This window comes from Ambystoma mexicanum, chromosome 3p (assembly GCF_040938575.1).
Source record: "Ambystoma mexicanum isolate Mex_15411 chromosome 3p, UKY_AmexF1_1, whole genome shotgun sequence".
Taxonomy (NCBI): Eukaryota; Metazoa; Chordata; class Amphibia; order Caudata; family Ambystomatidae; genus Ambystoma; species Ambystoma mexicanum.
Genome location: NC_090925.1, coordinates 1,139,461,781 through 1,139,476,960, shown reverse-complemented (window position 1 = coordinate 1,139,476,960; position 15,180 = coordinate 1,139,461,781). Strand labels below are relative to the sequence as shown.

The window sequence follows — 15,180 nt, the reverse complement described above, 5'->3', positions numbered from 1 at the left end:
TCCCCTGTGGGCATCCCTTTTGGCAAAAAGCATTTCAATAACACTGTGTATCCGATACTTCGTATACCTGTTAAAGAGATGATCACAATGGGGTCCTGATAACTTCTGGTTAGGGTTACATGTTTACGTGGTTGTAAATCAACAGAACAAGGCTGTGAATTTTAAGTGTACTAAAGTAAAAAAAAAAAAAAAGTATATATATATATATATACACATACATATACATATACATTTTTAGAAATCCAGATATAACTGAATCAAGCGTGAAGTGCTACAGGAGAGAGACTGTTGCATGGTCTCAGCTATTGAGAATGCCTTATTTGCTCTCACCTGTTTTCGAGACTCACTTCCCAATCTGATACTGTAATCCCTTTACCCTTCCTCACAAAGATCCTGCATCTTTATCTTTCATAATTTGTCGTGCACTCGGATACCTAAAAAGTATCCATGAAATTGTGTTTTCTCTTCAATATGTTCCCTTTCTTCTTTACTTTTTACGTTAATCACAGTGAAATCATTAATTTTGCTTTGCTTTTTCTTTGTAACTCGGTTTATTAGCATTTCATAAACAAAACAATGCTATCATACACAGTTTCGATCCATGTTACACTTCCCTCCCGCAACCAACCAAAAACCTACTCCTTTACTATAAAATCTACCCTTGCCTTCCCGATCATTCCATATCTGCACATTATTGGGAGGACTTTGCGCCCCTTACTACCCCCCATGACCGCAACCCACTTCCCCCCAGATCTTCTGGTATTTCCCTGGCGACCCTCTATTCCTTAGCATTAGCGCTTTCCACTCTGACCGGCATGAACCCCCCACCCTCCCACTCCCCTGTACTACTTCTTACTGCACTTGCATGATCTGAATGGCAAGGCCTAATAGGACGGTTTTTGTTATTCTTCATCCACCTCGTCTGTCTTGTTGCGCCTTGAAACTCCGTTTGTTGTATAGGCGCATTATAAGTACCCAATAAATAAAATAAATACATACATGTTATTTCTTCCATACTACGACAATGTTCCATGCCTATCTTCCAGGTCCCATTGTGGGCACTTCCCTGGATCCCCACTTAACAGCCAAGTGCCTTTTAACCACCACTGCGACTATTGAGATCAATTTGCTCTCCCATGTGCTTCATTAATACTCCACACTAATGTGCAGTAGCAGCATCCTGGGGTCTTTAGGTACTGTGATGCCTAGGACCCTCGACAGTTTATTGAGGACTTTGCCCCATAGCCCGGAAACTTCTTGGCAATACCAGAGCAAATGGTAAAAAGAGCCTGTCTCACCCCCACATTTAAAGCACTTACCACTCTCACCGCTCCCCATCTTTTACAACCTATCTCTTGAGTAATACACTCTGTGCAATATTTGTATTGTATTAGTCTCATCCGTAAGGATATATTAGTCTCTTGCAGCCACCATTGCCTCCACCCATTCCTCGCTTTCTAGATTCAACAGATCAGATCCCTGTCCCACTTATCTTTCAGTTGTGTCAGCGGATGTGAAATTATTTATGGCCTGACATAGCTTGGAAATCCCCTTCACCTTTAACTCCATGAAAAGGTTGGCTTCGAAGGGACTTTTTTCTGGGACGTCAATATCCTCCTGAATTGTGCTGTCATGGCATGTGTCAACCGCATGTATGTGTAGGCTTCTACCTGTGCCAGACCGGATTGTTCTCTCATAACCTGGAACGACATCAGCCTGTTCGTCTCGATCACATCCCCCACTTTGCCGATTCCCATCCCTGCCCATCTTGGTTGGTTGCCTAGTTTATCTAGCTCTTTGATTCCAGGGTTTCCCCATAACAGATGTTGCCTAGTGATGTTCCCTTTCCATCCTATAGCTCCTATAACTTCCTCCTGTATCTGCACTAGTCTCTGTCCCGCTGGATGGAGACGCTGCCACCCTGGCTCCTGTAGAGGCCTTGCATCGGAGTTGCCTCCTTACATGGATGCTAGATCCAGCCTAGTGTGCAAGAGATTCTTCCCCCGAATAACCATTTGTTTGCAAATATCAAGTGGGCAGCTCAGTAGAACTTCTTAATATTGGGTAACACAACCCCTCCTTCCCACACTGATCTTGTCAGCGCGGCCATGGCTATTTGTGGGTTCTTGTTACCCCATAGGATCCCCCTCATCAGGGCATTGGTCACTTCAAATTGTCGATTGGGTGTTCTCACCGGAGTATTCATTAATATATATATAATAGCCTGGGGAGTCCCAGAATCTTGACCAGATTAACTCTTCCTAACAGTGTTACATCCAGGGTAGCCCAATGCTTGGCATCATCCCTTAATCTGTGGATTAATGGGTAGAGATTGCCTTCCAAGAATTTCTCTGCTTTCTGTGAGGAGCCAGGAATGAGACTCTGACACAAGGGATTCATGGTTGTGGTCAAAGACGTATTAAACTAAAAGGGGGTGGGGAAATGCCTGTCTGTGTCCCTGCTCTAAGAGGTGTCTCACTACCTAAAGCCAAAGTTAAGGGTCTTTCAATGCCTGAATGTCCAAAGCAAAACTCTTGTGCTCAAAGTACTATTCTGGCACTCACATTCTAACAAAATAAACTCTTGAGGTGAAAAGGATAATGTCTTTGGCCTTCGTGGTTTATTAATGTTCAAAAAGGAAAATCCGTAACTCCAACACAAAAGTGGTAGGAGAGAGTTTCTTATTTGAGAGGGTGATTCCCTTCCCCTGAATGTCTCTTCCCACTGCGCTATATTCAAAGATATCAGTTCCTTGAGTTTCTCTTCGTCCACAAAACAACTTGTCTCTATCTTTCTCTTGTTAAGATTTAGGTGATTTATTTCTTATGCACTGCTTAGTTTGTCCGTGCCTGGTCAGTTTCTCTGCCAGGGCTTTCTTTGGTGAACACACTTGCACCTGCCTGGTATACTCTCCTGCTAGGATTTTCTTGAACACACTTTTAACTGCCTGGTATAATATTCCTTCGAGGGAGTTTCTTAAACACACTTTCAAATGTAATATCTTCTTGTGTTTGCTTTATCTAATGCTGTATCTGCCTGGTACACTATCCTGCCAGGGTTTTCCATAAATGTGTATTGCATGCACTCACAAACTGAAGTCTTTTACTTGACTTCTGTTTTTTCTTTTAACAAAATGCCTACTGCCGTCTTCTCTTTCAAGCACTTCATTTGCTTCCTCAATAGTTATTTGCATGTGGCATGTTTGCCAATACACCCTGGTGTCCCTAATTCCCTTTCGGGACTCACCAGCTCTCGATGGCGTAATTTACTTTTACGTGCAAAGCCAGTGTTGGTCGCTCACCGTTTCTTCTGGTCTCACTGCCTTTGTTCCTCAGGTTTCTCTGCCACTCGCAGTTCCTGCTGGCCTCTCCTGCCTTGCGTTAGTCTCTGGTAAGGTAAACGCTGCTGCTAAACACCTGCGCACACCCAAGAGTCCTGTGCTGGCTTCTGGCATTCCCACAGCGTGTTCCCTCTTGTGGTCAGTTTTCCTCTTCTGCCTCCATGAGCCGGACGGCTGGTGCAGCTCCACGGTCTCTTGGTCTGTACCGAGAGAAGCAGCTTCTTCCATCCAGCAGCACCCCAGTCAGCAGTTGCTGTGTAAATCTCCTGCCCGCAGCTATGCGCTCACAACAACTAGAGCGCAGCCTGTACTCTTGGTCTTTTCTGCTCTGCATTACTCGGCTCATCTTCCACGTCCCAGTATTCTTGTGTTTATGGGAATGGTAGTCCATTCTTGATGTTTTACGTGTAACTTCTGGTTAGGTATTTTTTACGGGTAAGACAGATCTGGATGACATGTAAGTAGAGTCTGAGAAGGTGTTTTCACAAGTCTTAGTGGGTAGGTCAGTTTTTAATGGCTTACGGACAGATATTGTTAGAAAGCCGTCAGTATGCTTCCTAGGTGGATGAGGGGAGGTGCAATACGAAGCCATTAAGGCATTGGGTATGGATGGGTTATTCTCAAGAAAGGAAAGGGAATGCCATGCCTTGACAGATGGTGCCCTATCCCATCCCCCAGGGGTTGTCTCCTCCCATGTGACCCTCACTCATATAGCCGCCCCCCAGGGTCAGAATCAGGTAGCGACTGCCATCCCCTGGCCACATGGGGTGAGGTCACTACCTGGAGAGGAGTGATGACACCATCAGATTCATCAAACTTCCTATAAACCCATATCCCAAAATATTTAAACAATTCCCTCGTCCACCCCAAGGGCACAGCCAGTTGGTATTGCTTCCTTCCCGCTTAGTAGTGGCATTATAACCGATTTGTCCCAATTGATTGAGTCTGCAGTACCACCCAAACTCACTCAGTGTTTCTATTATTCTCAGACCTAACTTTGCTTTACTTCCTGTAAATAATGCAAGTGGGTGGTCTAATTGTGGGGATCTTATAAACTTGCAGAGAAAAGTGGAATGAAGTCTGTTTCTTAGGGAAATGTCACATTCTGGGCACAATGGACCGAGAAAGCAGCGTCGTATCAAGGCAGGAACATGATGCCCAGAAAAGCGAGCACTTGATCCAATGAAGTCGCAGGGAGATTCAGAATATGAGAAAATTGCATGTTTTCAGGAAATATAGCAAAACTTAAGAAATTCTGTGAGAAACCCAACGGTATTCTCCCACCTACTCCCCCGGGATCTTCCATTCTGACTTTAGGGCTGGACAAGCGAGGGAGGATCACCTGAGTGGAGAGTCACAGGGGATTGGGAGGAGAATACCAAAGGGCGAGACATGGTATTCCCCCTTTCCCAATTATACACCAACCCCCTCTCCCTCAGCCTTAATGTGGTGTTTCCAATCATACCCCATCTCCCCTCCCCATTATAATAACTACTGGGACGAAGAAGAGGCGATCGGTAGAAATTAGGATTATCCATAGAAACAACATAGGAATACAAAGTGAGGCCTACCATGTAACACCCTTGAATTGTCCCACTAAGAGAGTCAGGAAAGGTCAGGCACTTTACTCCAAATGTGCACACCTGACTCCAATTGACTCACACCTGCATTATAAAAAAGGGTGGTTCTGCCAGAAGCATAGAGCGAGCTGGGGATGCTGACAGGACCACAAGAGCCAAGGAGCAGGGAGCTGCACAAAGTGAAGCCTGGAGAATCCAGAGGGGAACAGTGTGCCAAGACTCTGGCCCAGTGTTCGTGAGAGGCTGCAGCGTTTCTAGGGAGTTGTGTCTTCTTCAAGCCGGAGTGATGCAGACTGCGAATTGCTGGCCGAGTCCAGAGTGATGCTCATTCATTTGCGACATGTGCCGATCCCCAAGGGCGTCAGAGGGGCAGGTGGTGAGACCCTGACCTCGACGCAGTGCATCCCAGCACCACGTTTCCGGGTGAGTTTTGTGAAAAGTGAAGAAAGAAACTCGGGAGCTTGCGGGTGGCTGGAGCGGGAGTGAAAACAGACAAGCGGCACAAATGTAAAGAAAGCAAAAAGCAAGAGAGAGTAAAGAGAGTGGAACGCAAGAGAAAAAGCATAAAGAAAGATGCGCTAGCGGCGCAGAAGTAAAATGAGATACGTGGAAAGTGAACTTTAAAGAATATAGGGAAAAAGAGAGGGTGCAAGTGACCAGAAACAGGAAAGAGGGTGCGAGTGATCAGACAGACTGGAAAAGGAAGAGAAAGCAAAGAGAGGGTGGAAGCGAGCCGAAAGCAGAAAAAGAGGGTTGGAGCAACCCAAAAGGCTGAAAATGAAAAATGCAAGAAGCAGAACAAAAAGAAAGGAAGGAAGGTGCCAGGGTGCCCAACCAAAGGAACAGTGTACCAGGGGTACGATAAAGGCAAGAGGAGTGTGAAAGAGGCACAGCAAGATGAAGAGGGTTCAAGTGTGCACAATAGAAAAGAAAGTGTGCCAGAGGCACAGTGAGGTGGAAAACAACAGATCGAAAGTCATAGAAGGGAAAAGGTGCCAGAAGAAAGGTACAGTGAATAAGGAGAGGGGTTAGATGTCAGAGTGGTTGTTCCAGGGAGCAGCAAAGCACCCAACGTCTCCGAAAGTCTCTGATACTACCCCCATGCAAGAACTGTATAGTGAAAGGTACATCCTGACAAGGAGAACGTTGTTTTTTGAAGACAAAAGGGGCCTATCCATGGGAAGGGAACTCTAAGAGGCCAACTAGAGACATTGTTGACCTTTGTGAAGTGAGGCCTAAACTTGGGGAAAGGAACCCTGAGAGGCCTAACAAGAACTGTACAAGAGACATTGTGGCACTTTGTATAGAGAGGTCTAGACTTGGGGAAGGGATCCCTGGTAGGCCGGACAAGAACTGTGTATTTTTGTTTGGAACCAGAGGAGTGTGAGCTTGGGAAATGGCACCCCAAGAGAACCAGAGCAGTTGTGAACTTTATTGACTTGCTGCAAGAGCCCTACGTGGAAGGTTCCAAGGGCAATCATTTTGAGTTTAACTATTTTGAACTGGCAGAACTACACCTATTGCTACTACCTGAAACCAGCTGTGGATTACATTTCCTTTTTTTGAGTAACCATTTTTCCTTTAAGAAAGTCCCCTATAACATTTGTTTTAAGAGTGAGGACAAGCATAGTTTTAGACACAGACAGATTTTGGTTTTGGACTTTCAGACATTGACGGCCCTTAGAAACATCAGTTGAGGGGACAATCCCTTTAGAGTTCGGGCCAGTTCGGTATTACACCAACCCTGTAACTTTATTAAATAAAGGTTTTGAAACTGCTACATTTGAGTCTGTGCCTCTCTTAATACCATGCCTGTCTCACAATACACATCCATAAGAAAAACAGTTTAAGAAAAACATTTAGGGAACATGCAATTACGTGTTTAATACGAAAATAGGGTAGATTAGTGTTTATCCACATAAAAACCATTCATGCCACTCATGAGTTGCCATATTAGTTATGTACACACAATCCTGGGAGTTTTCTCCCTCACAGCACGTACTGTATGAAATGTAGCAAACAGTCACTACACCCTTACACTGCCACACCAAATGACAACAGTGCTACATGGAGGTGAAACACTGATATAACCATACAGATTTCATTAAAAATAACATAAAAAAGGTTGATGTATCAAAGCTAGGCTTTCACTAAAGCTGAGCACTGAATGCAAGTATAATGGTTTAAAAATCACTCACCAAAAATGTTAGTTTTCACAGTGATGGAAAGATGAGTATTGTTCTTTAAGATTTCTAGGGCTTTTGCGTAGGTAATGTTTTCAAAGTTTTGACCATTTACTTCCATTATCTGTCAATACAAAAATATTTCCCTTTAATACCGAGATGTATAACACGTTAAAGGCATTAAACAACATGGACTATCTTACAAAGCAGGACCAACTGGACACAAAGGCCAGGCTGCCTAATTGAATGCAGTTCTAGAGATTAGTTGGGTATACCGCCTGTGGGGAATATGTCTCAGAAACCAAGGAGGATGGCCCCTCTGGCTTAGACAAATCGAGCAGTTTACAGGGAGGGATTAATCTAAAAGGTCTCCAGTTTTCTTATGTTAATTGAGCCTGTGAGGACTCCCTAGATGCCAAAGGGTAGAAATCCACTACTTGGTTGGGACGTCTAACTTGCCTTTATGGATCCAAACTCTTAACAGGGATGGGAGGGAAAGAACAACCAAAGGATCTAGGAGCTTGGCTAGAACTCAAAATACAAAGTGAGGGCTACCTTTAAAATGTATTAAAAACAGGGAAAACAGGTATCCTGGTCCACATTACACATATTCATTAATCAGAATGTAACAGTTATTGAATAATAAATATTTTATTCAAGGACTCAATACATTTAAAAATGTAATGGCATTATAGAGATACAAACATACCTAATGTACATACAAATTCACGTGTGTGAAGTCAGTAACCAAAAGTGCAATGTGTGTGCAAAACACATTTATTTTACAATTTTTAATAGACCCAAGGTTGGACCACAGCTTAAATAAACACCCCAAAAGAAAACCAATTGGTTATATAAGGCACCTTAGCCTAATGCATCTTCCACATGGCTAAACTGGGTGTTTAGTTCAATTGTTTGGGCCACCAGGCTATTATTCACAAGCTTGTGACAAATGGTGTTACCCTTATGATCTCTCAGTTATAAATGGATGTATAAGAAAATAATACATTCCCTCAGAATTTAAAAAAAGAAAAACATGACGACACATGTGTTTCGGCCCAAAAATCTGCTCGGTGGAAACCCGTCCTTCATATCCCCACAGCGTCATTATGTGGCCTTCATCAGGACAGTCGTAGTGGATCACACACATGTTGAACACCTTTCAATTGGCTGCTGTCTCCAAACGTCCAATATGCCTTAATGAGGTGAGATCATAAGGATAAATACCATTTGTCACAAGCTTATGAATAATACTTGGTGACAAACAATTTACAGAAACACCATGTTTTGATTGTATTGTATGCCGATTTATAAAGCATGAAAAAACTATGCTCCAAAGAGATCTGGGTGCTAAAAGACAGACTGCAGCAGAACCCATCCCAGCAAAACCCTCCTATCACAGAACAAGCCTTCAAAACAAAAATGTCTTCAAAGCTTTACAAACATGTGGGAGTTCAGGTATCTCACACAGATGAGAAGGGAGATCGTTCCACAGCTTCGGGGTAAGAATGGAAAATAACCGACCCCCATCTCGAGCTATAGAACATGAACGAAGGTCTCTAGGAGGGATGTACCAGCACTTTACATAGGTTCTTAAAGTCAATACGACTTTTGATGGCCAGCCAGTACAGTTGACGCAAGGGAAAGGTATGCGCAAACCTTGGTGCATTGAGAGCAAGGCGAGTAGCAGAGTTTTTAAGCACCTGGAGGTGATGAATTAGAAAATCTGGTTGCCCCAAGTAAAAGCCATTACAATAATCAAGGGAACCTGGAGGTGATGATGAAACAATAACTACTGCAGGGTGTAGGTGTGGAGAGATGCAAGAAAGAATATTCTTTAGAAGTTTGTGTTTAAAAAACCCTAGTTGCAGAGTAAGGTCATCTGCGCAGCTCGAGACCCACTGGGTAACAATTTCACCCCCAGACTCTTGACGAACCACTAGGGACTGGACCAGGGCCATGGGAATATGGCCAAAAGTTAGTGTTCCAGCAATGATTTGCATCCAGCGACCCCCCAACTAAAATCTCTGTCTTCTCTCCATTTAGTTTGAGCCAGTTTTGCGACATTTACAGACAGGCTCTCAATTTGTCCATTGGATCAAGAATCTGGGAATTCATATGGAAAATCAGTTGTGTGTAATCTGTATTGATGTAAAAACGTATGCCATGGGATCTGCCAAGGGACATAAATGCAAATTAAAAAGAAGAGGGGACAGATAAGAACCCTGGGGAACCCCACAAATCTAATGGAAATAGAGACACTGTTTGCGATCAATTTGATAAAAAAGAAGAAAACCAAGAAAAAGGGCAACCAACAATTCCAGCCGCTTCCAGGCGCCTGAGAAGAATATGGTGGTCAATCGTATTGAAAGCCGCAGAGAGCTAAAGTAGAAGACTCCAACCTCTCTGTGATCCTGAAGCAGAGTCATATCATCCAAAATAGATATCAGCTCCGACTCATTACCTTTAAGGGGCCTGAAACCTGCCTGGAAAGGGTGCAAGAGAGAGTTAGACTCCAAGTGTCGTGACATTTGTGGAGTGACAATGATTTCCACGAGTTTCATTAACAGAGGAACCAGTGAAATAGTTTAGTCTTATGTATGATACATTAGGCTAAGGTTCCTTATAGAACCAATTGGTATTCTTTTGGGGTGTTTATTTGAGCTATGTCCTCCCTTGGATATATACAAAATTGCAAAAAAAGGTTTGTTTTGCACGCATATTGCACTTTTGGTTACTAACTTCACACACATGGATTTTTAATTAAATTGGGTATATTTGTTTCTCTAATGCCATTGCATTTTTTTATTTATTGAATCTCTAAACACAATATTTTTGAATAAATGTCAGATTCCGATGAATGAATACATGTAATGTCTGAACTGGGGATTTACTCAAGGTAAAGTAATATTGTTTGGACTCAGTACAGGAGTATTTGTATAGAACCAGGATACCCATTTGACCTGTTTTTGAATAGGTGTATTACCCCCCCGATTAAAAATGGGTGTCCTCGCTAGTCTTTCGAGGTGAATGTAGGGCTGACCCTTTATTGAGATGTACCTTCAAAATGTGCCAGAAAGGGAGTCCAGATGGGATTTGTCATCCTTGTTGATATTTTCTCTAAAGTCGTATGCATAGTCTCAGAGTAATAGTGCCCAGCTCGCTTCTTGATTCAGACCCACAGTCTCAAAGATATAGCATCCAGAATGATTCTCGACTCCTCTATCAAAGGTATTTTCTATAGTACTGATGTCCTCACCCTTTGGTCGCAGGACACCTTCCAAGAACCCTTAGCACGAAGGTAACACTGTTACCAGCACAAAAAAAGTACCTCCAAACTCCCCCTTGCTAGGATTCCCCTTAACAGTAAGAACTTCTTTCCTCGTGTTGGGGCCATTGGCATACTGTGTACTGATCACCAACCAACCCAGGGTCATTCTTCTGGACAAAGCCGTCAGCATTCACTCGTTCTTGGTTTTCCTTATAGGTTACTAACTTCTGCCATGGCCTGGATAAATATCCCTATAAGGCTTGTAGCGGTTTGTCTTCCTTTTACTCTGGAATCTATCTGAGGCTGAGATAGAGCCCAGATCAGCATTGTACCAAGTCAATGTCTTTTGGTTCTGCTCTCTAGTTTGGCCTGGGATATAGTCTGGAGCAGGTTTGTGCCTCTTGCACTCTACAGCTCCATTCTACATTCCTCTCCCTTCAGTACAACATCCATGAGTGTGCCATTCCTTACCTCTTATGGGGAATTTACATACCGGATGGAGAAGAAATCTCCCCAAATTATTCTCTTCTAGCCTCTGTTTTGGTTGGCTCCAAAGTTTTTTTGTTCTGCTGTTTTCTTATCCCCCATTTCATTTTCGGAAGTTGTCAGGCCTTGCATTAACTTGGTTAATTAGACTCCCATAATCAGGCTACAGCTCCTTTCTGCTTGGCCCTGGCACATTCCTGGTAAAGGCCCGTTTCCTGTCCAACGAGTCCAGTATTGGGACTTGAGTATGGGGAGCTCAAGAAGACCCTTTCAAGTGTACATATGCTCAGCAACACTTTATAACCAATCCAGTGCCAGCAGGACAGCCCCTCTAAGAAACAGTTAAATAATGTCATTTTTAGCAATCGAGAGTAGTGCTGCTTTGGTATTTTCTGTGAAATAAAAAATATCTATGGGTAGTGGGGTCTGGGGCTTACCCTGTTTATCAGATGGACCCTCTTCCTGATACACTGCTCTGGCTCCCCTTAGTGGGAAGTGTAAACTGCCTGGCCACCCTTTGTGTCTTCAAAAAGGATGGTTTGTGTCCTGAGGTGGAACTCTGGTGTTTAGCTGTGAACCATTGACGAGAAAAACACTGCATAGTTTGTGGCCATCTCTGAGCCGAAGTGTCCATCTACACTCACTGAATGGTTCACTCAATGTGATTTTGCCTCACTATGTAGACTTAATGCTTAAGACAAAGTGTTTTTGGATAAGCATGGCGTACAACAACATTCTTGGGGCTATGTTTTCGGTAGGTATCTTGGGGCTATGGATGGAAGGTATCCCTTTTAAAGAAGAAATGAAAATACAGGCTTTGCCAGACCCAAATCAGGCAGTTCCAGCTTTATAAACTGATTTTAAGATTTTAAGAGGTGCAAAAAGGTTGGAATGCCTCATAGGACTGCTTGTGGCGTATGGGGGAGATAAACAATTACTGGTAGTATACATACACACATGCACATTGGTGACACAAGATCCACCAAGAATTTAAAAGACTAAGATGATGAAAAGAAGACAGTGCATTCTTAATTTGGCTACAGAAGTAGAAAAAGATTTAATTAAGCTCAAGCATGCAGGGGGAGGTTTACAACCACATTTTCTTGGCATCCAAAAATCTATGTGAAACTAACCAAGAAATATGTATGTGCACAAACAGACATATATCTTCCAACATGCCATCACTTGTGGCTTAGAGGTACGGGTGCTTAGATGAATCAGATGTGATTGTACTGCATTTAAAACAATCAATTGCTGGTGAAGCTAGTGTAGTTTACCTGGTCACCACGTTTGAATCCAGCCTCTGCTGCTCTGCTGGCAGATTCAACACTCTCCACGAAGATACCGAAACCTCGGTCGCTTCCTCCCAGGAAGCTGAAATGCAGAGGGGATTCCCGGGAAGGTTTCAGCAGTGTTATTTGCCGCCACTTGGCCTTTGCTGCACAAGCAATGTTCAGTAGCCGGAGATGCCCCTTCATTTTCTGAGATTTAGAACAGAATAACCATAATGGGTACACATCTTTTGTTTCACAGGTATTCCATCAGCATGTATTAAATAGCAATTTGCTACAAATCAAAGAATGCACCTTCTGAAATGGCAAAAGGACAGCCCATAGGAGTGATGACATTCATATACTTATATGAGGAGCTCATGTGCATGGGATTTCAATGTGTTTGATGTTAATTGATGAATAATTAGAGTGTGACAGCATGAGGCAAAGGTTATATGTAAGAGGGCACTAGTTTTCCCTTATTAACATCACTCCACTTTAGGAAAGCTGCATGAATAATCGGTACACGCAACAGGACACCAAAATATTGTAGGGTATGAAGAACAAGTTACTTACCTTTGGTAATGTCATAATGGATACATACCTCCTACAAATTCCTCATCTTTACAAGACTCGTAAAGCCATAATTATACTTCCAGCATCGGAACCACCTTCTCTAATGCAGAAATAGCTGACTGGCTTCTTATCGAGCAGGACCTCAGGCCTATAGGAAATTCTTGTGGGCTAGTTCATAGTAGACCTTGAAGCGCAAGACAATCCATCTTGAGGTTGTTTGTTGAGAGATCACTCTCCTTTTCAGAGGGCCTGCAACGCCCACAAAGAGCTGATAACCCAGAGGGCAATACTTAGGTCCTTGCGATCTCAAAGCTCTTAAAACCTCTTGGGGTCCAGCCTATGGAACCAATCCTCCATCTTGTATTTACACAGTTCAGGAAGAAACGTCAGAAGGTGACCCTTCTGCTGAAGATATAATTCAGAGATCAACTTGGGGAGAAAAGAGTCTAACCCTCAAGCTAAAAGGGATGCTGCAGCAAAAAGGGCCTGAAGCTCCGAGACCCTCAGAAGAAATAAGGTTCGAAAGAGCCACTTAAAGAGTGAGCAAATGGACATAAATGAAATGGCCCAATGCTACTACAGATAGGACCAAATGGTAGCACTTCACAATACCAACATTAAGGGATAATTTGGCAAAATATAACAAAAAGTCTAGAACGATGCTAAATGGGCATAACAATGGATCAAACAGCATATCTGAACATTTTGCTTTAACATTCAGAGCAAAGCCTGAGCCATGAAGGCTGACGACTACAGACCCAAACCACAGACAATAGTATCCAGGCCTATCATGAAGACTAGTTCACAGTCGCTTTACCATTGCAGAGCATTTGTTGGAATGGCCTGTTCATGTCCCAAGAGAGATGTCTTGCCATCCCTGACCAAACCCCACAAGATGTTGGATTAGTGACCCAAAGTGCATGTGGCTTTGATCAAATGCAAGAAAAGGCTGTCTAGGTCACAACCAGTTTTCTGTATTATCCGTTAAGGACGGATGGCGCAGTTAGGAAAGCCTTGAACTCCAGGCTTGCCATGGCTGCCTGCCCTACCAAACAGTTTGGAGTAGGTTGGATGACAGGAAAACTAAGCCTAAAGAAGCTGGCCCGTGTTCTAAAAAATAGTTTTGCAGGCAGATGAAATGGAGGCAGGAATTTGCCAAATGGCCATTACGGTTTCTGTCATGGTATCACTGAAAGGCAGAATGATAACATTTGGGGGTTCAGGATCTCAAATCTCATAAAAGTGGATGACCTTACGATCTATTGGTTGAGCTGGGAGGATCCAGGTTTACAATGCCGTTTCAACATTGAAACCACCAAAATCTGTGCCCAAGGCGTAAACCGCTTTGATGCCAGAGTCCAGACTCTAGGAGTGTCAATGCCGTACGCATTCTTCTTGCTTAGTCTAGCAGAGCCAGGTCAAATGGGTTTTCCACTATGCACTCTTTCAGGAGAGTAAACACCCCAAATCCACCCAAGGGCCCCAGGACAAATATCACATACTATTTCTCTTCTACTGCAAACATCGACTGACAAAAGTGAAGGTGATCCACTGTGACAACAGGCAAACCCTGTATCAGAATGGTCCACCTGCATTGGGGCACCAGTGTCGTTATCACATCTTTAAGAGGTACCAAGATGATCTAACAGTGCATCTAAAGAGCGTAACATAGTTGGATAGTCCAAGCTGGTAAAACTAGCCTGATAGCCAAGGGAGGCCACAAAAGACAAACTCATCAAGTTCACTGAGGCACAAACCATTGTTTGGGAGGGAAAGAATCTTGCATCACTTTCACCAGAGACCATGAGCATCAGACCTACCTCAAGTTACATCTTTTCTGAGAAGACGTTTGACTGGGTGGGTTGACGGGGTTTGATCTTATCAACTCTGAATCAAATTGGCCAATTTTCCAATTGCCCTTCTTATGTCGCCTCACCCCCTTTTCTCAATGAACTACTTCTAACACCAGTGAGGCCACCTGAGCGTTATTCAATAAAACTCCAAACCACCATTTCGACACTAGCTGTAGACTCTTTACCACGCAATATTCAAACTAGGACACAAAAGGATTTACAGTGACCAATGAACATGTAGCTCAGAAGATGTACTACATTATTGTTAAATATAGCTTGCTGTTTTGAAACCACATACTACTTGTATTAGGGAGGAAGAATTGTAAGAACACATTCAAGGAAGCAGTGTTATTTTATTCTGACAGCTTACCGCATTCTCCAGATTCTTTTCAAATGCTTCCAAAAATCGCGTCATCGCAGGATCGCCTTCAAAATCATTAAAATGATTGTTTACCCACAACAATACAACACGTGTAACCTGCAGAAACAGAGGAGGTCTTGAAATGAGAAACGTCCATACAAACGCCAGCTTAATTCGCAATTTCAGCACACTTGGTCTCTAAAGTAAAAGGCATATTTCTCTTGCATGAATCAATCACAGTTTCCCATAACTATTTTTT

The 15,180-nt window shown here is 43.1% G+C and overlaps 1 protein-coding gene across 7 annotated transcripts in view; it reads right to left on the bottom strand.

Annotated features, from left to right (window-relative positions):
- Positions 1-15,180, bottom strand: part of RAPGEF6 (Rap guanine nucleotide exchange factor 6) — a 1,719,096-nt gene that overhangs the window by 303,570 nt on the left and 1,400,346 nt on the right. For all 7 annotated transcript variants that reach the window (XM_069652531.1, XM_069652536.1, XM_069652533.1 and 4 more), the window contains 3 exons: positions 14,931-15,038; positions 12,138-12,341; positions 7,119-7,227 (listed from right to left, as the gene is read on the bottom strand). In XM_069652531.1, the coding sequence (XP_069508632.1) occupies positions 7,119-7,227; positions 12,138-12,341; positions 14,931-15,038 (421 nt within the window). The remainder of the gene's footprint in view (positions 1-7,118; positions 7,228-12,137; positions 12,342-14,930; positions 15,039-15,180) is intronic.